Source organism: Rhinatrema bivittatum, chromosome 6 (assembly GCF_901001135.1).
Source record: "Rhinatrema bivittatum chromosome 6, aRhiBiv1.1, whole genome shotgun sequence".
Classification (NCBI taxonomy): domain Eukaryota; kingdom Metazoa; phylum Chordata; class Amphibia; order Gymnophiona; family Rhinatrematidae; genus Rhinatrema; species Rhinatrema bivittatum.
The window spans coordinates 239,008,733-239,036,107 of NC_042620.1; the positions used below are offsets into that span (position 1 = coordinate 239,008,733).

At 45.2% G+C, this 27,375-nt stretch overlaps 1 protein-coding gene across 3 annotated transcripts in view; it reads left to right on the plus strand.

The window, feature by feature from the left end:
* Nucleotides 1-1,355: 1,355 nt before the first annotated feature.
* The window catches only part of GPC3 (glypican 3), an 883,509-nt gene continuing 857,489 nt past the window's right edge, over nt 1,356-27,375 (plus strand). The window contains exons 1-2 of one of the 3 annotated variants that reach the window (XM_029606666.1): nt 1,356-1,395; nt 1,954-2,270. In XM_029606666.1, the coding sequence (XP_029462526.1) occupies nt 2,114-2,270 (157 nt within the window). In that variant the 5' untranslated portion in view covers nt 1,356-1,395; nt 1,954-2,113. Of the gene's footprint in view, nt 1,396-1,493; nt 2,271-27,375 lie in introns of those variants that run through there. The other 2 variants (XM_029606667.1, XM_029606665.1) reach the window with 2 other exon arrangements.

Sequence of the window (27,375 nt, forward strand, 5' to 3'; positions counted from 1 at the left end):
ATAGTTGCAGTGTTAACTTTCATTAGTAGAGTTGTTGCTGTTTGAGTGCTGGCAGTTAGAGTTTAGATTATAGAAAGTTTATTGCACTGTAATTCTGTTTTCTTGTGGCTCTCTGAAGGTCATGTCCATGCCCAACATAACTTAACAGTAGGCCTAAGCCTCTTGCTTTTTTGCAGGGTTTTCTGGTTGGAACCACAGCAGGGCATGTAAATATAATATACATATTGTAAGTGATATTTTTACCTTAGAAGACAGTGATTTGAATGTCCTTTTTCATGTAAAATGTTATTTTGCATACATTTTAATTGTGTATGAGGAGGGTGTGATGAGGTGCAGGGCGCCTAATACCCTTGCACTGGCCATGGGCATTGCTGTACAAACATTTAATAAAGTCTCCCAACTCATGGTGTCATGTGTTGTGTAATGGGCAAGGGCGCAGTTTTTCACTTGGCCACAGGTGCCACATTGCCTGGCTGCCACTCTGATTCTTAGTGAAATCTCAATGTATGAGCAACATTGCCTGATGTGGGTGATCAGATTGCTTTAGGCAGGATTAATATCATTTGATGTACCAGCAGTTTTGGGATTTGATTGAACTGTTAACAATTACTTCCTGTCTGGAATCTCCCTGACTTGTTACATGTGTGCAAGAAAATAAGTGAGAAGATTGGACTCAATGGGAGTCAATTCCCTGGTTTTTTTTTTATTTTAGAATCACACAAGAGCATGGAGAGCAGAGGTCTACCCCTTTGAGAGATCCTGCCAGTTTCTATGAGAGATAGGTAAAGCAAGTTACACAATCAAAACTATTTTATAAATTAGTTTTGGAATATTTATATTGTTCATTCAGAATGAAAGAGTAGTGTACGTTGTGCAGATCAGTGCAACAAACTCTTTTTTTTCAAAATAATTTTTAGAAATGTTTGTGAGTCCAATAAATGGTATCACTTTATTTTATTTCTTATTTGTTAACTTTTATTTCTGTGTATAAAAAATTCAGATCAAAATGTATTAAAATAGGAGTTTGTCACTTCTATGCATGAAAAAATACAGATCAAAATGTATTAGAAGTTTGGGAAGGGAAGTGATAAACTCCTATTTTAATACATTTTGATCTGAAATTTTTATACACAGAAATAAAGGTTAACAAATAAGAAATAAAATAAATAAAGTGATCCCATTTATTGGACTCACAACATTTCTTGATTAGAATGTGAAAAATGTACACCGGTGTGAAGACTTTTGCAAGGCAAGCGCTGCCTATCTCTTCTAGTCTTATAGAAATGATAAATAGTAGTAATTTCTTTTTTTTTTTTCCCGGCTTTCGTTGGTGGGGACAGCTATCAAGCTTATGACAAACATCTGCTTTTAACTTTTACGACTGCAAGAAGGAGGGTGAGGCAAAACTCTCCATGCTAGCCTTCCACTGACATCACATTACAGCGGTGTGCTAGCCACAGAAGAGCAGACCGAGCGCCGTTTCCAGTAGTAACGTTTTCACTTCTAGCGTGGGAGAGGCCGGCGGCGGCCGAGGGGAGGCGCTTCGTGCCGATACTGACCAATAGGAGTTCAGTGAGCGGCGCCGGGGGCACCCTAGCGGGCGTCCGGCACGGCGCCGGCAGCCAATGAGAGCCGCGGACCCCGCCTGCCCCTCTGCAGTAGTCCGGGAAGCGCGCGGGCAGCTGAGTAGAGCAGCCGCTCTCTTCCCCCCCGTGGTATCGCGCGCGCGCTCCTGCAGCTGGCGCTGCTTTCCTGGTGTAAAGCAGCCAGCGCCTCTTGCTTTGATCGCAGCCCCGTGCCGCCTCTGAGGGGGGAAAAAACCCCCCTCCAAAACAGCTAATACAATCCAAGGCATAAAAGAAATCACTCAACAACTGACTTTTAAAAAAAATATATTTTAGTGGTTTTTATCACCTCAGGTTACTGGAAAGTTTTTTTTTTTTTTTTGGGTAGGGCTGGAAATAGCCAGGAGAAGTGAGTGGAATGAGTTTCCTGGAAACCACTTTGCCAGTCCGTCGGTGTGAACGGGATTAACAAAAAGAAAGAAAGAAAGAAAGAAAGAAGAGCGACAAGTTGTTTTTGGGGAGCGGAGATCGGAGCGATCGGTCCGGAAATGGCAGGCGGAGGAGGGCTCTGCCTGGCTCTCCCGCTCGCGGGGCTGCTGCTGCTGCTGGCGCGGAGTCGGGGGGAGCCCACCTGCCAGCAAGTGCGCGCCTCCTTCCACGCGTTGCAGCCCGGCCTCAAGTGGGTGCCCGAGACCCCCGTGCCAGGTGAGACAACGCCAACTTCCCGAAAGGTTTAGGGACAGCAATTCCTTCCTTCTCCGCAGACATTTATTCAGATGGAAGGAATTCGGGGAAGAAAAAAAACCAGATGAGACGAATGGTCAGGTCGTTACACAAGGGGGCGGCTGCAGTGTATGGAGCAAAGAGAGATTAGAGAGCACGTTTCCTCTGTCTAGAAAAAAAAAAAAGCTTCTGAAAAGCGGGGCAGTGGTCTGGCGAGTCAGACTGTGATAAGAAGACGGTAGGGTCTCCAGGCATTTCAGGAAGGTGCAGGCTGCTCCTTTGTTAAATACTTGGGCACATGCAGCACGAATTAATAAACTCCAGACAAAGTTGAAAGGACGACAAAAAAAATCTCCCCATTATTGACTTTATTATATTTGTTAAATTGGCTTGATAGCAAATAGGAAACTAATGCTAATGTGTGTTTTTTTTTTCACGTAGTACTTTAGATATTGCCCTCGGAATTCAAAAGTTATTCGGTAAATGTTTTCAATACATTTTGGAAGTGTCTGTCATGAGCACAGTTGGTTGTAAAATGTGTAAGGGGCACTAAATTGACTAGAAATACAAATGCCGAGAAGGAAGGTTAGAAAACTTTTGATCAGAAGTTTTTCAAGGATTAGGGTTCGTTTTGGGAATGCGGATTCCAAACTATACACTAATATCAGTTCTAGGTTAGGGGAACAATGTTTCACTTTGTAAGGACAGAAGGGATGGCTAGTCAGAGCATTGGTAATGGCAACAACAACAACAAAAAAAGAGAGTAATTCTTAGAAGTTGGAGAAGTTTTATAATTTGAAGAATAATCTCATGGTCTAGGAGCCAAATGTACTAATTTCCACATAGACACAAAGGGCCTGATTCATCAACATTTTGTTTTCTCATAGACACAGAATGGGAGAAAAACCTTAGTGAATTTGGCACAAAATGAGGAGTGGGGAAGGACCCAGTTTACTACATCTGGCCCCTCAGTGTATTTGCAGCTGTGGAAAGAACCTGTTGGTTCCAGAGCACTGTTTCCCAACCTTTTCATGCCCAAGGCAACACCTACATTATCAGTGTCCATGGAACAGGGAGTGCAGACATGGAAGACAGTGGCGTAGCCAGAATTGATTTTTTGGGTGGGCACAAGGTTAACATGGGTGGGCTGTAGGCATGCAGGTCTACTAGTTGTTTTTTTACTGATAAATAATGCCAAATTATGCAGCATAGCATTCACATCTACGCCTAAGTATGAGGTTTACTTAATGATACAAACATAATTCACGGTGATTTGTGGTACTTTAGCCTTCTTATTATTAAGATTTTATACACGGCTCCTACCTGTCCATAAATTTTGAGAGAGCGGTTGTGTTGCTTATATTTAAATTGCTAACATCTCAAAATATAGATATATATTTTTACCTTTGTTGTCTGATCTTTGTATTTTTCTAATCAGTTGGTCCTGGTCTCTTTTTCCCATTTTTTCCCTTATAGCTCATTTCCTAATTCCTTTTCAGTGTCTTTCTTCTATTACTGTCTTCTTCCCTTCCACACACACACACACACACACACACACACACACACATACACGCTTTCTCTCACAGACTCTCTCTCACACACTCAAGCTGTCACTCTCATATGCTCTCCCCCCCCCCCCCCCCCCAAGCTCACATTCAAGTTCTCACTTTCTCATCCCTCCCCAGGCTTATATTCTTATGCACACACAGACGCACATCCAGGCACCCATTCTCACCCACACACATAAACCCAGACTCCCATTCTCACCCACAAACCCATGCTCCCAGTCTCACCCACACATATTCAAGCTCCCATTCTCATCCATACATATACACATTTAAGGTACTATTCTCACCCACACATACACACATTCAAGCACCCATTCTTATCCACATATTCAAGCTTCCATTCTCACCCACCCACACAAACCCAGGCTCTCATTCTCACCCATATATACACACATTCAAGCTCCCATTCTCACCCACCCACAAACCCAGGCTCCCATTCTCAACCACACATACACACATTCGAGCTCCCATTCACCCACATATTCAAGCTTACATTCTCACCCACATACACACCCAGGCTCCAGTTTTCACCCACACACACTCCCATTCTCATCCACACATACACATTCAAGCACGTGCACAGCTTCCGCTTTCTCCCCCAGAGCAGGAAGATCAGCTACCTCTCCTGCTGCCACCGGACTCCTGCTATCTTCGGGCGTCGGGCCCTACTGCCCGCCGAACTTCCTGTCGGGGGGGGGGGAGCGGAAGCGCAGCACACAACGTCCGCTTCCTCCCTCCCCCCCCCCCCCCCAAAGCAGGAAGATCGGCGGACCATACGGCCCGACGCCCGAAGAAGATAGCAGGAGGCCGGTGGCAGCAGGAGAGGCAGCTGATCTTCCTGCTTTGGGGGAGAAAGCGGAAGCTGTGCGCGGCGCTTCCGCTCCCCACCCCCAAACAGGAAGTTCGGCGGGCCCGAAGATAGCAGGAGAACGGGTGGCAGCAGGAGAGGCAGCTGATCTTCCTGCATTGGGGGGAGGAAGCGGAAGCTGCGCGCGGCGCGTCCGCTTCCCCCCCCCCCGAACAGGAAGACCGGTTGGCCATACGGCCGCAGCACTGCTTCCCCACGTGTGCCGTGATGGCGCGCGAGGCGTGGGTTCTCTTGTTCGCTGTCGCGGGGCCTTGCAGTTCCGGTGCCAGTTGGGTGGGCCTGGGTCTAAGTTGGGTGGGCACCTGCCCACCCAGGCCCACCCGTGGCTACGCCACTGATGGAAGATAACTTGTATGTTCAAAAGAAGAGCCAGGGAAGCACTGAAAGCCCCACCAATCATTTACAAATTTTAAACCAAAGGGAGACGCATGTGAAACCCTCGCAGTGCACCAGCTCCCATATTTACAAGTACAGGAGAAATGAAAGTTGGTGTGGTGCATGCAGCCGGCTCAGTTACCTTAGCTTAGGGATTTATGACATGGTCTCAGAAAGGAGTCCCTGCAAGTTTAAGAGCCACTGCTGGAGTCACTTGTTGCTATGAGGTGCTGAGAGCAGAGCCCAGGTGCTGCTCTGGATCTGAGCATCAGGCAGCGGTGACTTTTCTGTGGCACATATGATAGGGGTCTGAACGCACTCTGGTTGGGAAACACTGTTCTAGAGAATCTGGATGAAATTTGAAAGATGTGGTGTATGAGTTTCTAGGTTTGATTAGTGTGTACTCTAATCAGAGTTTTATAGTTTCTATTTATCTTTGTGCTCTTTCCAGTGTTCATTTCTATGAATATGAGCATAACTTGAGTTAAATAATTTGCCTTCTGTATATAAAAATTCTAGCATGTATTCTAGATACTGAGCACAGTGTCAGTAAGATGGCTTCAATAAAAAAAAGAAATGAGAGAAAGACCTGGATAGTCATGATGGCAACATAGGCTATGAGAGAAATGTGAAAATGCTGCTGAGAACTGATAAGTGATGAAGAGGAAAATGTTTGCAGCAAACTTGTTGTAAAAATTATAGGTTTTGGCAAACACAAACTGAAATAAAGACTGGTGGATGACAATGGAACAGTAAAACTAGCTTAGTGTACAAGAGGCCTGAAGAAAGCCAACAGGATGCCTGGAGGCACCAAGGAGACTCCTATTATTTTTTAATATGATACCTGAAAGTATTAACAAGGAGCTTTATAAAGCCACCTGCACCTATTTTAGGCAACTCACTATAAGACATGTACAAATATGTGAAAAATTGCACACACTTGTGAAATAGTGTGCACTATTTTTCTGTTGGTATTTCTATGCAAATTAGACTGGTAGAAAAATTGCATGTGATAGCTTGCAACGGGAAGTTTTGCAAAAAGCATGCCAACACTGCACCTCATAGAAATGTAGTTATTTATTTGCAACATTTGGGCTACAAACTCAGTTTTGTGCATAGTTTAACAATGCTTGAATAGTTGATAAATTGCTTGTCTTATTTTGCATCACAGCAGCTTATTATTTTTCTGCATGGAAAACTACATGCAAAATTTTACTCATTGCGAGTGTGGAAGACATCGTAAATGGTGTTTCAAATGCTAAAACACCAAATATGTACTATCATACATAACACACACTATTTGGTGTTACAGCATGCAAAACACCCTTTGCAAAGTTTTTTGTATTTTAAAACAACAGCCTATATGTAGTCAGCCCAAAAAAAAACAAACCAGGAGGCAGAAATTTAAAGATGGGAAGGTAGCATGAGTCTTTATCTTAATCCCCCTCCAGTCTAGCCCAGTCACTGCAGGGTTAGTCCTATGCCAGAGGCCTCAGAGGATGACTCTGTCTGAGGAGCTCTGCACATGATGCACTGGGAGTATAGCCAGAAGGTGTCACCATTGTAGTATGGCCGGGATGCCCTCCAGATGAGGAGCTGTGAATGCTGTATCTTTGGCATTCCTCGGCTTGGTTGGCCTAAGGAGCAGAAGTTAGACTTGAGAATTGACCCCAGATCTCCCAAATTGATGGGTTGTATGAATTATAGGGGATATAAACTCTGTGCGTATATGTTTACATAGTTGGGGTAGGGATGGAGTCCATTTACAAGAATGGTCAAAACAATTTTGGGGCCTATGAGTGATTAAGAGGAGTATTTTCAGAGAGTTTTATCTTGGCTAAATAAGTGATATACCTGGATAAATTGGCTTGTTTGAAAATGGCCCTCTGTGCCTGGCTGTAATTAAGTGTGAACTTCCACAGTATGTGTGCTTTCACCCAGGTGGGAAGTATTTTTTTTGGGAGGGGCGGGAGACAGGATAATGAAACAGGGTGCACAGGTTTAGATTTTCAGATCTATGTATTGTTTTCTAGCAGAATATTTTGCCATCTGCTGAGAAAGCAGATTCCAAGTTGTGTGGGCAGTTTTTGAAGGAAAAGTAGCATAGTTTCCCCTTTGAAAATTGGCTATGAGGTCCCCCGCAGACTTTGCAGTAATATATGAGCTGTTTGGAAACTGCTCCCACCTCCCAAGTTGAATAACTTTTTTTTGCCTGTGGGCTCAGTTTTAATCAGGAAGTGGAGAGCATAAGAAGGGAGTCTGAGCGTGGCTGCTATTATGATAGTGGAAAGGATCCGAGCTGCGATTTTTTTTTTTTTTTTTCTTTTAACCTACTGTCATCTCGCCAGCTCTCATAACTATGCTACGTGTTCATGCATGAGGCGAAAGTATAGCTCCGTGTCCCAGAGAATAAGCCGAGTTGGTCCTGGTTTTACTTCATTGCATTAATAACGATGCAGTGTTGAGCTCCCTCAGAAAAGGTAAAACTGGGAGTGGCCTCAGCTTTTCCTCACCCACCCCCTCCAGACGTGGAGTTGTATGGTCACCCCTGTTTGCTTGGGAGGATTACTTGTATTGGGGAATTACAGTTGGCAGTATGCTTTTCTTGGTCAGCTTGAAATATGGTCAGTGCAGTCTCTGTTTGTGACTAGGATTGCTATGGTAGTCTCAGAGCAGAAAACGGCAGTCAAAGCCTTTTCCTTGCCGGAAACTCTTATGGCCCTTAACTGCAGCGCCAATCTCTTGCCACTCGAGTTCATTGGTAGCTTCTGACTGTGGTACAGAAAGTTCTTTGGTCTCTCGGTAGACAGGTCCGGCTTTAGAGCCAGGCTACACGTGCAGCTGCACAGTGCACCACTGTCCACTCTTCTGATTTCCGGTGGGGTGGGGACTCAACCCACTCCAATCTCCAGAGGGACCTGCCCAAGCCACAAGGCTGTCACTGGGCTAAGGCCCACCTCGCTGGTAGGATCAGCACAGCCGCACTGTAGTTAGAATTCTGGGAATTATGGATAGCGGGAATGTATTAAAAAATCATTCTTCTGTCTATGACAGGGGTGGCCAACTTCGGTCCTCGAGAGCCACAAACAGGGCAGGGTTTTCAGGATATCCACAATGAATATGCACGCGCTGCCTCCATTGTATGCAAATCTATCTCATGTGTGTTGTGGATATCCTGAAAACCCTGTCCTGTTTGTGGCTTTCGAGGACTGCAGTTAGCCACCCCCCCCCCTCCCCAGTCTATGACCTTCAAAATAACAATATGCCTGGGGCAATTTCTTTCTTTTTTTTTTTTATCATTTAAAGGTTTATTAACAGTGGCAGGATCACAAACCAACAAACATAATAACAAGTATACATTCAAAACCAAAGTCAGTATACAGATCACAACAGAATAAGAAAGTAAACTGTACCCAAAGAATTAGTGCCATAATAAAGCAGTGTATACCATACAAATACCACAGTATTTTCCTCCCCTATCCCCCCCACCCCTCCATCTCCATAGGTAAAGCTAAGTAATAAGTTGGTGTAATGTATAAATACCTCAAACAACCACCCAATCTCTCCCCGGAAGTGGAATGAAAGTAATCTACATGTAAGGCCACAGAGCGCTTCAGGGAGAATCATCGGATTGGGCGGCTTTCCAACTTGAATATGCCTGCCAGGTTTTGTTAAATTTATGCGTACTTTTATGTCGGAAAGCTGTTATTTTAGACAATAAATATATTTTTTCTACTTGCTGTTGTATCACTGATTTTGTTGGTACCCTGGTATCCTTCCATGTCCTTGCAATTGCCAGACGGGTGGCCAGTATGACATAGTGAGCCAACCGGTTGCACACGTCCGACAAGCCCACGAACTTGAGCCCAAGTAATGCCTGAGCCGGTCCAAAAACTGGGAAACCCGGCAACATTTCCCCCAACCATTGTCGGATAGCCGTCCATAGGGTCCGTATAACAGGGCAATCCCACAACATATGGATAAAAGAGCCCACATACCCGCAATTCCTCCAGCAGTGCTCAGAGACCCGGGGCATAAATTTGTGCAACCGTTGGGGACACATATACCAGCGATACATAACCTTATAAGCATTTTCGATCAGGGAAGTAGCAATATAACCTTTCCCACGTCCTTGGAATATCGTCTTCCACTGTTGATGAGAGATATCCATCCCTAGGTCACGTTCCCAGGCACGTTGAAAGTTCGATTTTGTCCCATCCACCCTCGCCAATAGTTGATAAATTCCTGACATCAGCTGACTAGAAGTGTCAGCTTTCTTACATAATTTTTCAAAAGAAGATTGACCAAGTGCCAAATGTGGACCAATCTGGGTGGTTCTAGCAAAATGAGCGAGCTGCAGATAAGGGAAATAAGCTGAATCAGGTAAATTATACTGACGCTGTAAATCAGCAAAGGATTTAATCCCGGTTGAGCCCCAGATATGATCCCATTCCAAAATTCCCCGTCTCCTCCAAAGGAGGAAAGCCGGATTGTCTTGACCAGGTCGAAAGTCCTTATTATCATAAAGACTAGTGCTAACATGGTACTCTCTCCGCCCTAAAAGTCGATCGCCCTGCTGGTGCCATAACGATAAAGTATCCAAAATAGAGGGAGATAATACGGTCCCCGGGTCCACAATCCATGTCCTCCTTGGTTGCCAAAGGAGATTCCGCAATGGAATACCCCCAAAAAGTTCCTGATTAATTTGTATCCACTGTTTGGGATTCCTCCCCTTATGCCAATCAACCACTTTTTTAAAATGAGCAGCCCAGTAATAACGGGAAATATCCAGAACACCTAGCCCACCCATCGCCTTAGTCTGAAAGAGTACACTCCGGGCTACCCTCGGTCTCCGCCCAGCCCAAATGAAGTTCATACATTTCCATTGCCAGATTTTAAGTTGGGGCGCAGGGACAGGTATGGGAAGCGTTTGAAAGAGATACAATAATTTTGGTAGCAAGGACATTTTGAATACCGCCATCCGCCCCATCCAGGAGATGTGATATCTACTCCATTCTTCCATTTCCCCAACCAGTTTTTTCCATAAAGGTACATAATTAAGAGTGAAGAGATCATGTGACGCACTAAGTTGCACTCCTAAGTACTTGATATGAGATGATGCCCATTTAAATGGGAATAGTCCCTTCAAGTGTGCAACGGTATGGGGGGTGAGATTAATGGTCAATATTTCCGATTTCTCCCAGTTAACCCTGAAACCCAAAACTCGGCTAAATGCATCCATCTCCGAAATCAACTGAGTAAGGGAGAGTTCGGGTCTAGTAAGGGTAAGTAGGATATCGTCTGCATAAAGGGAGAGTTTAGACGAGATCCTTCCCATCGTTAACCCCTGTATATCCTCCTGTTCTCGAATTTTAATCGCAAAGGGCTCTAAAAGCAATGGGGAGAGCGGACATCCCTGTCTGGTTCCCCGTCCAACTGTAAAATTGGGAGAATAACCGCCGTTAATCTTTAAGCAAGCCTGGGGGGCATTATATAGTTGCCTTAACCATTGCAAAAAAGAGGCACCAAATCCCATACCCTCCAAAGTACAAAACAGATATGGCCAATGTACCATATCAAATGCCTTTTCGGCATCTATGGACAAGGCTATAGTGGGGACCCGATACCGTTTTGCAAACCAAATACTGTCAAAAATCTTATGAACGTTGTCCGCAGTTGTCCTCCCAGGGATAAACCCCGACTGATCGGTATGAACAAGCTGCGAAATAAAACAATTTAACCGATTGGCCAGAATCTTCACCAGGATTTTTACATCAATGTTTAGTAGAGAGATAGGCCGGTACGAGCCACAAAGAGAGGGGTCCCTACCAGGCTTCAATAAAATGGTTATCCCAGCCGTGTTAGTCTGGGAGGACAGAGCGGAGCCCACCCTCAATGAATTAAAAAAGTTAAGAAGAATGGGCGCCAGTATTGTGGCAAACTGTTTATAAAATCTAGGCGTATATCTGTCCAACCCTGGGGATTTATCCACTTTGAGTGTTTTAATAGCTTCCATGACTTCCAATAAAGTAATATCCCTATCCGGAAATTGCCGTTGGGTAGCTGTTAATTCTGGTAGAGGGATATCCGCTAGATATTGAGATATGGCCTCAGCAGGTATCTGCGAATCCGTACTGTACAGCTGAGCATAGAATTGATGGAATTGCTGTCTAATCGTTGTGTTATCGGTCAGCATAACTCCATCTGCTCCCTTAATTTTAAGAATAGTAGCTTGGGCTTGTTTTCGTTTCAACGTTTGCGCTAAGTACTTCCCCGCTTTATTCCCTCCCTCGAAAAACCGCTGTTGTGCTAGGGTTAACTGATGAGCGATCTTGGCTGAATCCAGTTGCGCTATTTTGTCTTTAGTCTCTTGAATGGCCTGTAAGATCGTGAGGTTAGTAGGGTCGCCCATATGGGAATGCTCTAAACCTTTAAGATGCGTTAGTAACTCCTGCCTATCCTTATCTGTTTGTTTTTTAACGAATGTGGCTCGGGAAATAAACGAGCCACGCAGGACACATTTCAGGCAATCCCAAAGAATCCCTGGATCCATCCCCTCAGTATCATTAGTGTGCAGATAGTCCTGAATGTCCTTAGCAATCTGGCGTTGAAACTCACTATCTTCTAATAAGGAATCATTCAGGCGCCAGAAACGTTGCCCGCTATCATAATTTTGAATTTGAAGGGTGAACCAAATGGGTGAATGATCCGACCAGACGATCGGTTCGATATCCACAGCTTGAACCAAGTTTACTCGCAGCCTATCCACCAAGAACATATCCAAACGAGAATAACTGCTGTGAGGATGCGAGTAAAATGAATAGCAGCGGGACTTGGGCTATCGAGAGCGCCGTATATCAATCCCAGAAATCAGGGATTGGATACGTTTTAAAGCTTTCCGGACCAGAATGGAATCAGCACTGCGCCCCGTGGAATTGTCTAATGTCGGGTTAAGGGTCGCATTAAAGTCACCACCTAGTATCACATTCCCTTCTGCCTTATCTGCGATAGTAGCATACAATTGTGAGTAAAAAAACTTCTTTGTTAGAAGTCGGGCCATAGATCGATATAAGGGAGTACAGCTCAGACCCCACTCTAATATTTAATAGTAAATACCGCCCTTGAGAGTCGGCGTGGAGATTCAGTAGTTCATATTGTAAATCCTTTTTGATAAGTATCCCCACCCCCGCATATTTAGTGTCTTTAGTGGCAGCAGCCCAATATTGATGCGGATAATGGACATTTTTTAATAAGGCCTCATACCGTTTTCTGAGGTGCGTCTCCTGTAAGTATATCACATCGGCCTGCAACCGACCCATTTCCTGAAAGAGGAGCCTACGCTTCCTCCCAGAGTTTAGGCCCTTAACATTGAGAGATACAAATTTAATAGTAGCCATTTATATTACAGGGTCCCGCCGTACCATGCTGTGTATACCAGATAAGCTCAGAAGTGCCCGGTATTGGTAGTATGATAGGGCCCGGCCATAGAAACAGACAGGGGTGGTTCCCAACGGAACAAGGTGAACCATGGCAGATATATAAAGGAACACACCAAACATTCCCCACTATGGAGCCACCATGATACCTATGGAGAAAATGAATCCCCCCCTCCCTCCCCCTCCCCCTTTGAACCTCCTGGGAAGGATAAAATCGTTCCCAGCAACTACTGGAGGAAAGACCCATCCTGAGGCGAGAATGAAGCCTCCCACCCCAACAAGTACCGTATATTGCTATCGCAGCTATTTAACATGATCGAATACAGAAAAGCAAAAAATATGAAACCCAAACATCTTGAAGGATCGCATCTTGCGTAACTATAACCAACAAAGTAATACCGCATAAGTGCTCACAGGGTGCCATAACTATGGCGAGTTGACCTGAAAAGAAAAGGTTAAGATAGTCACAGGAGTCAGGTTGGAGCACCATCCTTGCGGGCATCACTGGGGTTTCTTCTCAGTCGTCTGCCCTCCTTGGGAACCCGCTGCCATCTGGGTAGTTCTGTGCGGCGACCCTTGGGAACCTTAGGGTCTGAAGTGGGAACCTCCACCGTCATGCCCGCCTCCTTCGTCGCCTGGACTCCGTCTTCAAAAGTGTGAGCCTTGAAGGACTTCCCATCCACTTGAAACCAGATACCAAATGGGAAGAGCCATCGGTAATGCACTTTCGCAGCTGTAAGGGCCATGGTAATTGGTTTAAAAGCTAAGCGCTTCCGTAATGTAGTAACAGCCAAGTCCGCATACACTGCAATGTCGTGGTCTTCCCACCGCCAATATCGTTGTCGTCTCGCCGCTGTAGTGAGTTTGTCCTTATACATAAATGAATGGAAGCATACTATTATGTCTCTGGGGGTATTTCCAACCCTAGGTCCCAGCGACCTGTGGGCTCTCTCAATCTGAGTGCTGTAGGTGGCCTCCCCAGCTCCATGCGCCTGCTCCCCCAGGATCACAGCACAAATCCGTTGAATCACTGTAACACAGTCCTTGTAAGCTTCACTTTCTGGCACCCCTTTAAAACGCAAGTTGCAGCGTCTGTTTCTATTTTCGATGTCCTCGAGCTTATCAGCTAACTCCGTCTGTCGAGCCTGCATGACTGAAAGATCTTTTTGTTGTGCAGTCCAGCGGTCTTCATGGTCATCAAGGCACGTATCAGCCTCCGCCAGCTGGCGCGCCATAGTAGCATGCTCCTCCCTCATCTCCTGTAAGGTATTAGCGAGTTCAGCTTGAAAGGATTTTATATCCTTGTGGAGCTCTATGAACCACAAGCGCATTTCCGCGCGGATCGAGGAGTCCTCAGTCGCACCTGGCTCTGCACGCTCCGGCTCCTCCATAGCTCGTTTCTCCGGGTCTGCCGCCATTTGTGCGCCTCGACCTCCGGATCATCCCCGAGCTTATTGTATGAGAATTGGTGAAAATCAAAGGGAGATTTTTTCGCCGTCATAATCCTCGATCACTCTGCTATCGAATGTGCGCGGTTTCAGGTGAAAGCGCTGCGATTGACGCAAAATATGCACCGTAAAAGCGCCGATGGGTGAGGAGCCCCGCTCTCAAGCGTCCAGTATGGGAAGTGATGTCACTTCCTCTGCCTGGGGCAATTTCTAATGATATTTCCTTTTTGTTTGACCTGGCTTTTGGGACGGCCTCTGTTGGGCACCTACCTGTGGATTATTTTTCCTCCCGTTTCATGTCCCTTCTCAGTGTGCGCTTGCTCTAGTCATCGCAGTGGTGGTCAATGGCTGGGTGGGCCACGTACAAGGGCACCATCCAGAGCCCTGCCTTCACAGCAACCTCAGCCCCAGCCAGCCCAGGGAGGAGGAGGAGGAGGGAATCAAACCCAGGTCTAGCCTGGTAATTGTTAATATTTATTTTAAATTGTAAGATCTGCATCTTTATTTATTTATGCCATATTCACACTGTGGATGTATCGCATCCGTGTTGGGTTTGTGCTGGCGATCTGCACAGCGGTGCCCTGAGTTTTTTTTTTGTTTTTTTTTTCTTACATCCGTATGAATAAGATTATCCAAATGAAAAGAGCTTTTCAGGATCCATACATTCTACTTTCTGCTCGGCCATTAGATAATCATTGGAATTAAAATGCTTTTTAAAAAAAAAAACTAAGTGCTGATTCTTTCAGATTTTGAAAAAAGATTCTTACTGCTGCTTTTTTGAAGGAGCCAGCGGCTAAACAGACTAATCAACTGCCTGATTAATTCTTTAAATTTGTTTCTCATCCACAATCAAAACTAGTTTTATGTTTTTTTTTTTTTTTTTTCCTTTCTCTTGATGTTCAGTTTGCATGATGGAAACAGTAGGGTGAAGGGAGCATTGCTCGTAAAAGCTAGTCACAAATATATTGTTAGGTTGTAGGTTATCCTTTTTTATTTGACTATTTGTTGACCCTTATTTTTACTTTGCTGGAAAGCATCATGGGTCAGATCAGTGTTAAAGCAGTCAGCCCTAGGTAGCTATTAACATTTAAAATGCTGCTGAAATGCTTGCTTAGCTGAGGCTTCGGTTCATCCAAATCCCCAGGACCTGTACATGGATGACAATCTGGAGATATTTGCCCTGTAGCATTTTTACTTTTATTGGGTAACAAAGATATTCGGGCTTGGTCCCAAGGAGATTCATGCCTTTCACAGGTTGTAGCACACCTCCAAATTTCCCAGAACTGAGGACTTGAGTCATACAGTTTTATGATTGTGTAATAACACATAAAGAAAAAAATGTAGTAGGAAATATTTTGTCTATATTCTGGTTGTGGGGTTTTTTTTTTTCACTCTGTAGTTTCTTCTTACTGCTTTGCGCTTCCAGTTTAGTTGGAGCAAGTGCTGTGAATCTGTCTTTTACTCCTGGGGAATTCTGCGCACAAAAATTTAAAATTGTGCAAAATTCTGCGTAATTTATTGGTCAAAATAACACAATATACATGACAGTCTTAAGTAATTATTTTAAAATGTAATACTGAAAAAAGCTTTTACTTAAAGATGCAGAGTTTTAAATATTTTGAGCAGAATTTCCAGAGAAATTCACTATAAGAATGTCACTTCCACCCTCTCTCCCTACTCCTCTGGCCAGTTTCCTTTCACTTTGCCCTGTCAGGCCCCAACTCCTCCACCTACCATTATCTCTCTCCTCCCCCTCTAGGCTCAATTCCTTTTACTCCATCTCCACTCCCAGAGTTTCACCCCTCTCTCAATACTGCCCCTCACAAGCTCCCTCTCTAGTGCATATACACACCCCCTCATACAGGCTCCCTCTCTTGCAAACAAGCACCCTTGCAATCACACAATCCCTTTTTCACAAATACCAGCTCCCACAATCTCCTCACATAGGCTCCCTCTCTCTGCCACCCACCTCCACACACCCGCACACATGCTCTCTTTCTCAACCCCCAGGCTCGCAGTTTCACACACCACACATATAGACTCACTCTTACCAGGGCCTGCTCCTTCTTCGCCGCGGGCTGGGTGGCCTCTGCCCCGCAGCATGCTGGGGCCTACCAAATTCCACGCAGAATCTGCGCAGCTGCACAGAGCTCCTCCAGGATTAGTCTTTGCAACCACCTGGGGATTTCCCCCCTGCTTTAGAGCCCTACCTCCCGCTATGTATCTAGTCTGGTAACTGCAGCAACAGTCTTCAGCAGGGGTCATGCACCAGGGCTCCCTCTGGGACCATACAATCATGAGCCTTGAATCTAGCCACAAGGTGTCACTCTGGAACGATGACCTTGGTTTCCTCCCCAGCCAGCCTGGTCTGCAGGAGACCAGCTCACCGGTTGTCAATCAAGATCAGTCTCTGCTGTACCCATCTGCAGCGGCTTCCCAGAGTAAGTATTCGGTGGATTGGTATGTGTCTGTCCACCAAGAAACTAGGGGTTAAGTCATCCTTTCTGTGGCCAGAAAAGAGACCAAAGCGATTAGCTGTTTGTGCAGGCTTTCAAACAGAAACATTTACTATTCAAAGCTGGTTCAGTGGGTAGGCAGGTGGGCAAAATAGGCATTTCAGGCCTCACCCTGGCTCCAACCCACGGAATGCATTCACTTTCTCTTGTCCCTGTATCTTAGCCTCGTTGTATCTTTTTGGACATACGAAGTCACTCGGGTGACATTGGTGCCCTGTAGAAAAAGGCAGAGAAACTTCACTGAGCATGCCTGAGCCATGAAGTCTGCAGAATTTCAGAGCAAGGAGCCAAAACTAACGTGCCCCACTTCAGTCCCCACACACCGCGTTTGCATACTTCTCTGAAGCATTTACTTATCCCTGCTCCATAGAAATGAGAGGGGAAAACCTTACCCAAGGAAGAACATTCTTACTACCGCCGGAAAACAGATTGCCAGTGCCTTAGCCAGCTGCAGGGCAGGAGGAACCTCTGGCATCCCCTAGTTTCTGAGTGGGCAAACATGCATCCAAATATAAAACAGGCACTTCTTTTTACCTATACAATCTTAATTCTGCATGCTGTCCTCACCATGAAGGGACAGCATTCACAGGGCAGTAGCCCTGTGCCTTTTCCTTACATGCGCCACGCAATCTTCCACTCCGGCAGTGCTGTCATAGCCTCGCAATCCTTCTTTCATCCTGGCTAGCAAAGCATCATCTGTCGCACGCCAGGGCTCCTTCGCTGAGGAGCAGTCGTTCCACAATAGAGAGCCTTCATCCATCCTACTCCTGCAAGCACTCTGCCGTCTTCTACAACACTGATGGTGCACATATACTGATTGGCATTGTGCCTTGTAGGCTAGGATGTCCTGCACAGCACCTGATAATAGTGTTTGAACAGGGAAGCTTGTCAGGACCGATAGAGCTAAACAAGCCATCTACGAACCAAAACAATGGAATTGTCTTCCTCTTGTCCCCTTCTCTAAAGACTGCTGTTCAGAATCACCAGAGAGAGCTCAGGCTGCCTCTCAGCTTTGCCTAGACAGCACAGACAGATCTTGGCGCTTTAAATGTTGATAACGCTCTTCTTTAGTGGTGACGCAGTATAAAAGTGCGGGCATCACGGGCTCATACTCGTTGCCTGACCGAGAAAGGGAGATGGCAGCCAGCACCTCCACCGTGACTGTCCCAGCTGCCACCAGGGTCAGCCTTAGGGAAAACAGCGTCAAGCGTGAGAGACAAAAAATAATTGTCCCCAAGCTTTCTGATTCAATCCTGTCTACCGTACCTATCCATCCAACTCCCGATGTGATTATTTCCCACCAGCAGGAGGAAAGTATACCTTTTTTACCTGGTATGCCCTCTGCTTCTCTGGCTCCATCATGAACCATATGGAGCTGGTGGGTCCCTTAATGCTACAAGGCATTGTGTGATTCAAAGTGAAACCAGGAGGAGGCAGTCGAGGTAAGAAACACTGCTCCACTTTGGTGGGCAGGAGGTGATGGCTGTGTGTGTGTGTGTGTGTGTGGGGTGGGCAGGCAGGGATTAGGCAGAGCACTGCACCTTGTAAGATGGAAGAAGCTAAGAGGCTCCCAGCAGTGCTACAGTACACGCTCATTTCACTGCGAGAAAGGGCGCTGCTTGCACATGGTACACTCTGGTTACATGGGTTGCATACTCCCAAAAGCCATCACTTTGCCACTACCTGCATTTCTGTAGCTAGCCCCCTGGCACCATTGTTGGGTTAAGGAGGATTCAGTGATAATGCTGTCTCAGAGTGGAGGAGTAGCCTAGTTGTTGGAGCAGTGAGCTACTGAACTAGGAAGCCAGGGCTCAAACCCCACTGCTGTTCCTTGTGACTTTGAGCAAGTCACTTTACCCTCCATTGTCTCAGGTACAAAACTTACCCCATCATTCATCAAAAAAAGTTACAGGGAGGGGGGGGGGGAGAGAGAGAGACTTATTTATAAGGCCCTCATAGTAGTTAAGTATTTATATCTCTATAGGAGGGCCACCTGATGAGGTGGTAGTGGTGGTTTAGGGGCTTGTTTTGCATGTAGAGTGAGACGTATGAACAGCACAGTACACCTTGGTGAAGATTTGACATCATTTGGAGTGAGGAAAGTCTCACAAAGATAAAATTTCTGCTATGTTCTCTCACCCTAGCTTGATGGACTCTATAACAGGGTACCATCAAGCTAGGGTGAGAGAACATTAGTACAAATTTTAATCTTTCTGAGACTTTCCTCTCTCCAAATGACATCAAGTCTTCACCAAGGTGTACTGTGCTGTTCGATTGTCTCACTCTACATGCGAAACAGGCCCCCTAAACCCTAAACTAACACCTCACCTCGACCTATGAGGTGGCCCTCCTATAGAGATATAAATAGGTGCACACAGTGAGGCCCTCCCCAGAGGCTCTCTCCCTCTCTTCTCCAATCACTCCCCTCTTCTCACCCTCTCTCTCTCCCTTCCCAAACCCAGAAATGTCCAAAATGGAATTCCAAAAATTTATCACAAATTGCTTAACACCAGGGAAAAAGCTGTAGTTATTTCCAGTGTTAAAACCATGCAATAGCATGCGTTATGCTATCGCTCGGCATGAGATGGCCCCTAATTTAACTAAAACCCACCCAAATTCCTCCCCCGATCCCACCCACCTCAAAAATGTGGATTCGTACCATGCGCTACTATACCTTTCGCGTGCATTAACGCGTTATCGCACGTGATAATGCTTTGACACATTTTGATAAATGATCCTATTAGATTGGGAGCCTGCTGGAAATAGGAAATACCTCAGTACCTGAATGCAATCCATTTTGAAGTGCAATGACTGATAACATATTCGACATAGTAAAAAAAATCTTATTTTCAAAATATACATGTTAAAAAAACTCAAGCCACTATTACTTCCAAATGACTTCCAACTAATTACTCAAGCATTAATCTTATCCACATTGGACTACTGTAATTCTTTGTATCTTGGTCTACCTCAATCAACGATACAAGCATTACAATTAGTACAAAATGCAACTGCTCGAATGTTGTGTAATGTATCCCGTAGAGATCACATCATACCTACATTACAATATTTACATTGGCTACCAATATCATTTCGTATAACTTATAAAATATTGTCCATAATACATAACCTATTATACAATGCTAATTCCATCTGGTTATGCTCATTATTAAGAATTTACAGACCATCCAGACAGCTCCGCTCTCTTGACAAATGTATTCTGGAAATTCCTTCAATAAGATCTGTCAGTTTATCTCTAACACGAAAACATGCCTTTTCCGTAGCTGGACCAACATTTGGAACTCTCTTCCAGACCATATCCGATTAACATCAAACCGCAGAGAATTAAAAAAACTACTAAAAACTCATCTTTTCACACGTGCATATAACTTTAGGGATGTGAATCGTTTTTTGACGATTTAAAAAAATCGTCCGATATTTTTTAAATCGTCAAAAATCATTAGAGTGCGCAATACAATAGAAATTCCCCCGATTTTATCGTGAAAAATCGTTAATGGGTTAGTGTCCACTAACGGGAGTTATTTGGGGGGAGGGCGGGAAAACCGGCACACCAAAACAACCCCTAAACCCACCCCGACCCTTTAAAATTAAACCCTTACCTTCCCCCACCTTCCCGAACCCCCACAAAACGTTTTACGAGTACCTGGTGGTCCAGTGGAAGCCCCGGGCCCGATCTCCTGCTCTCGGGCCATCGGCGCCATTTTGGCTGCCACTAATAAAAATGGCGCCGATGGCCCGATAAAAAAAAAAAACAAAACCCACCGACCCTTCAAAAATGACCCCTTTGCTTCCCCCACCCTCCCGAACCCCCCCAAAACCGTTTTAAAATTACCTGGTGTCCAGTGGGGGCGCGGGGAGCGATCTCCCGCTCTCAGGCCATCGGCTGCGCTAATAAAAATGGCACCCATGGCCCTTTGCCCTTACCATGTGACAGGGTATCCGTGCCATTGGCTGGCCCCTGTCACATGGTAGGAGCACTGGATGGCCGGTGCCATTTTTGGTTGGAATCAGTAGAAAATGCTCTAAGAGCATTTTCTACTGATTCCAACCTTTTTGCTGTAATACATTCAGACTCAATCAGCTTAATTTGTTTGCTTTCAATTATTGTCATTCTTCTAAATCTTCCACTTTATTGGTAAAATTTGTATTAAATTATTAATTTTCAGCATTTGATTTTTAATCTCAGTTGTTTGATAGAACTGTCTATTGTGCTAAGCATGGTCCAAAACCCCTCCAGGGAAATAGTATCAAGTCTGAGAGTTAATGGAGAAACAGAGAGCGCTCTCAGCTGTTTTGTCCCCTCATCCTCCACAGTTTCCCCGCTCAATCCCGTACCTCGAGTCGATGACGGTTCAGGAACTTCTGGCACACGTGGCGTAGAAGCCATTGCAGGTTCCCCCATTCCTCCTCCAGGCTTGCCTCCCCCAGCTGATGTATCGCGCTGGCACCCATGGCTCCCAGCCGTCTGTCCTCAGAGCTTCCTTCACAGGCCATTACCATGGCCACTCCTGTCTCTACCGAGGCAGGGCTAGGTGTGACAATATCCCCAGGGTGAGCGGGTTTGCTCAGTGATCCAGGGCTTAAGGTTACATCTGGGGGTCAAGGGAGACGGCACCTGCTCCTGAGCCATTCCCCCAGCGACCAAGCTTTCCGGGTCTGTTGGTGGAGCCACCACAAGGAAAGCAGAGATCTGTGGCTGTCGAGGGTCAATTAAGGGTGAGCTGATATTCTCACCCCTTAGGCGTCCCTTTCTCTTGGTGTGTGGCATACTATTTTAGCTGAAAGTAAGGAAAAAGAGGAAAAATTCAGCAGCCTTCCCTTCGGCGTCTCCTGTGGTCTTACGCACCAGCGGCCATCTTGCCCCTAGCCAGATAACTCAGAACTTTTTTTTTTCCTGAACAACAGTTGAAGCCAATCTTGAAGGCTGTCTTCTGCGCTGAATGTTCCCATCAAGCGAGATGGTACTGAATAAGAAATCTCCATGGTGAGTGCGACTGTGCTCCACCCACTACCACCATCTGGCACTCTGCAACACCCACAGCCATGAGAAAAAAAGAAAAACAAAGTAAAGAATTCACCTGGAACTGAGAAGGGAAGGGCCATGTAAGATCCCCGATCGGGAGACCCGCCTCCCCCCCCCCCCCCCCCCCGTGACGTCACTGATGACAGCGCTGGACCGTTAAACAGCACCAGAACACCAGGCATCGCGCGCCGAAGGGGCGCACCAAAGGGGCACCCCCTTTGTGCAATCCGTAGTGCTAGTTCTAGTTAATATCTTTGTAATTGGATGTGTCTCATGTGTGTTTAATATGCATCCTGTTATACTTTTTGCTCAATTGTTAAAAGTATTGCAAGTTGAACATTGTAAACCGTTATGATGGCTTTACCGAATGACGGTATATAAAACTCAATAAATAAATATACATGGACCCTTCATTTTTAGATTTTTTTGGTTCTCTTAATGATGTGCTTGTTTGATTTTTTACTGAATGCACCTTGACAGCTCAACTTGCGCTGTGGCCCTGCCTGGAAGCTAAGTCCCGACACCTGGATCTTGGCTGAGGCCAGGGCTCAGTCCCGATGCCGGGGAACAGCCTGAAAGCTGGGTCCTGACACCTAGGCCAGAGCCCGGATCCAGGCCCGACACTGTGGTCTGGCTTGGAGGCTGGGTCTGATTGCGTGGACCCAAGCCAGAAGCCGGGGCCTGGCCTAGAGGCTGGATCCCAACACCTGGGCCTCAGCCTAGTCCTGGAGCCCGGGTCTCAGAACAGCTTCACTGACACCCTCTTCTTTCTTTTTCAACTGACACTGTCCACTGGGGTTACACTGGAATTAACTTTGGCGCATTCACTCCAGTGCACTGTGCCATTTTGATCTATAGCATTGCCGTACAATGCCATACAGTGCCATACATCAAAATGATGCTGTCTGCTGGGGTGAATGCGCCGGAGTTAATTAACTTTGCATGACCCCAGTCGACAGTGTCAGTTACAGAAGAAAAGAAGAGGATGTTGTTCAAGTTGCTCCATGCATAGGGCTGACCCTGCGCTGAGGCCCAGTATTGGTACCCAGTCCGGGATGGGCCTGTGTCTGTGCTCTGGCTTAGGCGAAGGCCCAGGTGTCAGGCCCTGGCCTCCAGGCTGGATCCCAGCATTGGGCTTGGGTTTGGGTCGAGGCACTTCTGCGGATACCCGACAGACCAGGTAAATGAATTTTGAGGATGTCTCGGGTCTCAGCCAAGGCCCTGGCATTGACTCAAGCCTAGGCCGTGGCCCCTGTTTTGGGCATCGGCCTATGCCCTAGGTGGGGCCCCAGCTTTGGGCCTAGGCCAAGGTGCCAGTGTTGCATTTGGGCGTAGACTGCAGCCCTTGGTTTAGGCCTGGACTTATGTCCTAAGCGAGGTCCTGGCCTCGGACCTAGGTCTAGGGCCAGGCTCAATGCATTCCTTTAAAACAAATGCAACAAATAAGTTTAATTTCATTCAGGGGTCCCTGAATGAAACAAATTGCTCTTATTTGTTGCGTTTTGCACATTTATTTTAAACAAATCCTCATCTGCAACAACAAATTTTATGCAGGTACAATAAGTTTCTGCCTCCAAAGAGCTTACGATCTAAATGAGTATCTGAGGTAACAGGCAATAAAGTGACTACAATGAGGAAGGATTTTTATAGGGTTCACCCATAGTCAATGAGGAGGCTCTTCCCCCCCCCCCCCCACCCAATTTCCCGAGTTTATCAGTGGTTTGAGGGATCTGAACTTCCCCACCCAGATTCTCACCTTGGTCAGTTGGCCCTGGCCCTGCAGCGGTAACACCTTGCATCAGATTCAGTGTGGGCCTGGTCGTGTGCTGACAGGCCCTGAAGTGGCCTCTCCCCCTCTTCTCCCATGGGTTTCCCATTACTGTAGAAAACCATGCAAGGGGTAGAGTGCCAATAGGCCTGTCAGTGCACGAGGGCTCCCAGGCTGAAGCTGCTGCTGCTTCTGCAGGGCCTGGTTGCTTTCCAGGGACAGCGGTGCTGCAGCGAGGAGCGGGCCCAGAGAGGTGAGGCAAAGCTGGCACCTATGACAATTTGGCACTGGAGGCAGTTGCTACACTGCCTATGCCTAAATCCAGGCCCAAGTGACATGTGCAAAGCCACAGCTAGTGTTATTGGCAGAAGCAGCAATAGAACCCTGCTCTCCTTGCTAGCCCATTGCCCTAAGCATTAGGGACCCCCTCTGAAGATTTTAATTGAGTGTTTTGTTTTTTTTTACATTTATCTGTAAATATATTGACATTATTTACACTGCAGCCCAATTATGTTGGCATTACACAATAGTCAAAATATGGATATGACTCATACGTATGAATTTTTAAAAGCATGATTAAAGAAGCATCTCAAAGAAGGTACTGAATTACGCCTCATTTGTTAATGCATATTCATGCTTGCGAAAAGTGAACCATAAATCAATAAACAATAATTAAGCCTAGTTGTTCAGTGCTCAATTGAATGCCTTGTCTGCAGAGAATTTGTAGTAATCTACAAATTAGGGGGGGTTCAGCAGGGTCTGTCTGGCTGGTCAACAGCACTTGGGTTTGTCTGGCAGTTTGTGTAGCACTAGTACCAATGACTAGGACTTGGATTATGTAGAATCAACAACAAATTATATGAAAGGGGTATAGACTGCTATATATGGAAATGTAATATAACATCAAACCTGGCGGGCCTGGTGTCAAACCGCTAGTGAACCACCGGGACTGATTATCACAAAGCTTTGTAGTTAGACATGGGGAGGGAGAAGTGCTGAGTGTGAACTAAATAGGTGATCTTGTTCAGTCATCTGCTCAAAGAAAGTAGAGTACAAAGGAGGGGGAATGACGATAACTGTCTGGAATAAGGAGCGACCACTGTTGGGCTGTTTCCTTGGCAGAGTGAACAGTAATAAATGAGTAGACTGTGTTTGGGTCAACAAATCTTTTTCTGACATCATTTCCTATGTTACTTTGTTACTATATGTGGTACGATGTGGTCCATCTTCAGGATGTTAAAAAAAAAATTTATATCTGGCATAATAGTTTTACTTTAGATCCGATGTTTTAGGATAATGGTTACTCATTCATGAAATAATTTTCTTTATCCCTTCATCCCTCATCATACTAATGGTGCTTTGCATAGGGAGGCACTATGGACTTGGCTGGTAGGTGTCCCGGTTATGCAATGACTGGGACTTCCCTTCTCCAGGGTTCTTACCTTAACTCTGGTTGGCCCAAGGAGCAGGATTCAGGGCTGCAAATTGAACCTGAGTCTCTCCTCTGCTGCCTGTGGGTTGTTGGTCCAGCATGTTTGTGCAATCAAAAATAGAATTCTCAAGGCCACGCCATGAATAATTAAAATATTGCTTTTACTGTCGGCATCTCTAAAATGTCTGTCCACAGCAAGTATAAAATGAGAACAGCATGAAACTGAAAGTAGCCCAGGTGGGTGTGTTCCTGCAGCTTTCTTAGGCCTTGATGTAATAAGGTGGGCTAAGCTATGTGCACTTTATGTGCATAATTTTTTGTACATGGCTTTATGCCCAATTTAACAAGAACTTTTAGCACACAAAAATGTGCAAAAATGAGAGCGCCAAAATATGCATAAATTAGTACTTTTCCCATGCAAATCCAGTGTTAATCAGATATTAGCTATTACTATCCAATGTGGGTGTGGGACCGAGCGGTAATCCCCCAAGCCTGGAGACTTAAACACACTCAGACTCCAGCCTTTCTTAAAACACTATATCTTTGCCACTTTAACATATTCATATCAGTAGATCGCCTTCACCTTCAGACAGTGTACTCTCTCTTTACTCACAGTTCAGTACTGCTTCCCTCAGTACTCATACAGCTTCGTCATAGCTCATTGTTTGGACAGCACTATTCTGCAGGAGCTGCCTTCTTCCTGGAGACCTGGGCCTGGTCCAACTAACCCACCTGAGTCCCAGCTCTTATTCTTCCCCTGTTGGGCCCTGCCCACAGAGCGCTGTCCCATGAGGTATTTCAGGGGACCAGGCGCCTAGCTTGGTCCTGCACTGGTTTAAGGGGGAACATAGGGGCACTGCCTCACAGCAGGCTTAACTCATGCTTTCTTAACTCTTGGTCAGAGGTGGATTTTATTTATTTATTTATTAAATTTATAAACAACCTATCAACATTTCTAGGCAGTTTACATAAAAACACTCATAATCAAGTTAAAAAAACAAAAAAAATATAAAAACAATGAACAATAGGTACAACAATAAACATTAAAACTATAATGCTCAAGAAACATTACAACAATTGAAACATGGTTTGCAGAATTTTAAACAGTTGTAAAACACCACTCTGATGCTTTCCATTGTCCATTACTGTGCCCTAAAAAAGCTAGAGATTAAAAGCTTGTTTATAGTAGCTTTTAGCATTTTCCTGAATTTGATAGTTAGTTGGGGATTGAACCTAGAGTTCATGGTGAGGGGATCCTGTGTATGCATAAAACATAAGTTTTGCACATAAATCATGTTTTATATGCAGGGAACATGCTTTATGTTTGCTACGCATACCTTTGTGCACACATTTTGAGTTATTTATTTATTTATTTAACAGTTTTATATACCGACCTTCATAGTAAATAACCATATCGGATCGGTTTACAATTAACAAGAATAAAACTGGGGTAACTATTCAAGTAAACGAAAGATAAACAGTAGGTAGGAATGAGTCAAAGTTACAATCAACAGGGAAGAGAACTTGGAAGCTTGCAACAAGCTGGAAAGAAGATAAGGCAGGAAATAAATATGAAGTGATACCATAGAGCGTACGGGTTAAAGCTTAATGGTGCTTTAACCTGGGAGAGTCAGAGTCCATTCGTGAGTATAATCACCATAACAGGTAAGCGTGAAGGACAACTAGTGATTGTCTGGTGGGTCGGCGAAGGCTTGGTGAAAGAGCCAGGTTTTAAGTCTTTTTCTAAAAGTTAACAGGCAAGGCTCCACTCTGAGACTTGAAGGGATGCTATTCCAGATAGATGGGCCAGCTATCGAAAAAGCATACTTTTCTTAACTCCTGATGCATAAGCATACTGCATGGAGGGTTAACAGTTTTTAGCACACGAGTAAAGAAAATGTGCACTGAAATTCTTACATCTTATTTTTTTTTTTTTTATTGAAAGTCAGTGCCCACTTTCTTTACTTGCGTGCTAAAAAGAGAGAAATTATTGTTGCATACTTTTGCTGTTGGCTTGTGCTGAATTGCACCCCTCTCATACTCTTGAGCATCCTGTTAACTGCTGTAAAGTGGGATGCCTTAACCTTGGCTAGTAGCAGTGCTGTGCAAATAGATTCACATGCCATTCCTCTACCTTCCTTTCAATGACATCTATTTGGACATGTTCTGTGAAGATGAGTTTGTCTTCATCTGCTTTAGAGACAGGTTGGCATTTTCGTCTTTTTCTCTGCTGCATTTTTTCTTGTTGCACTGTTTTGAGCTTTTCTGTATTTTAATTATAGTATGCATGCATGAAACAATTGCATTATGCCAGTGTCAGTGTATCCCCAAATCTGCTCCTTACCAGTGTATATTCAGCCCTTTTAGTGAGATCAGTGTAGGCAGTTTAAGAAGCTTTACTTTGATAGACCTGCTATGCCCCATAGCAGGTCTATCAAAGTAAAATGAGTCCTTAGGGGGGAGTCAAGAGAAGCCAGTCTATATTTTAAACAGTTTGGGAGTCAGTGTGATGATTTTTGTACGTTTGGCTAGGCAGATGAGCAGAAGAGCCCCAGTGAGGAGAAACCCTAAGGGCATTGAAAAGTTAAATCACCTCCTTCCCCCCCCCCCCCCCCGTTGTGGGACCCTCCTG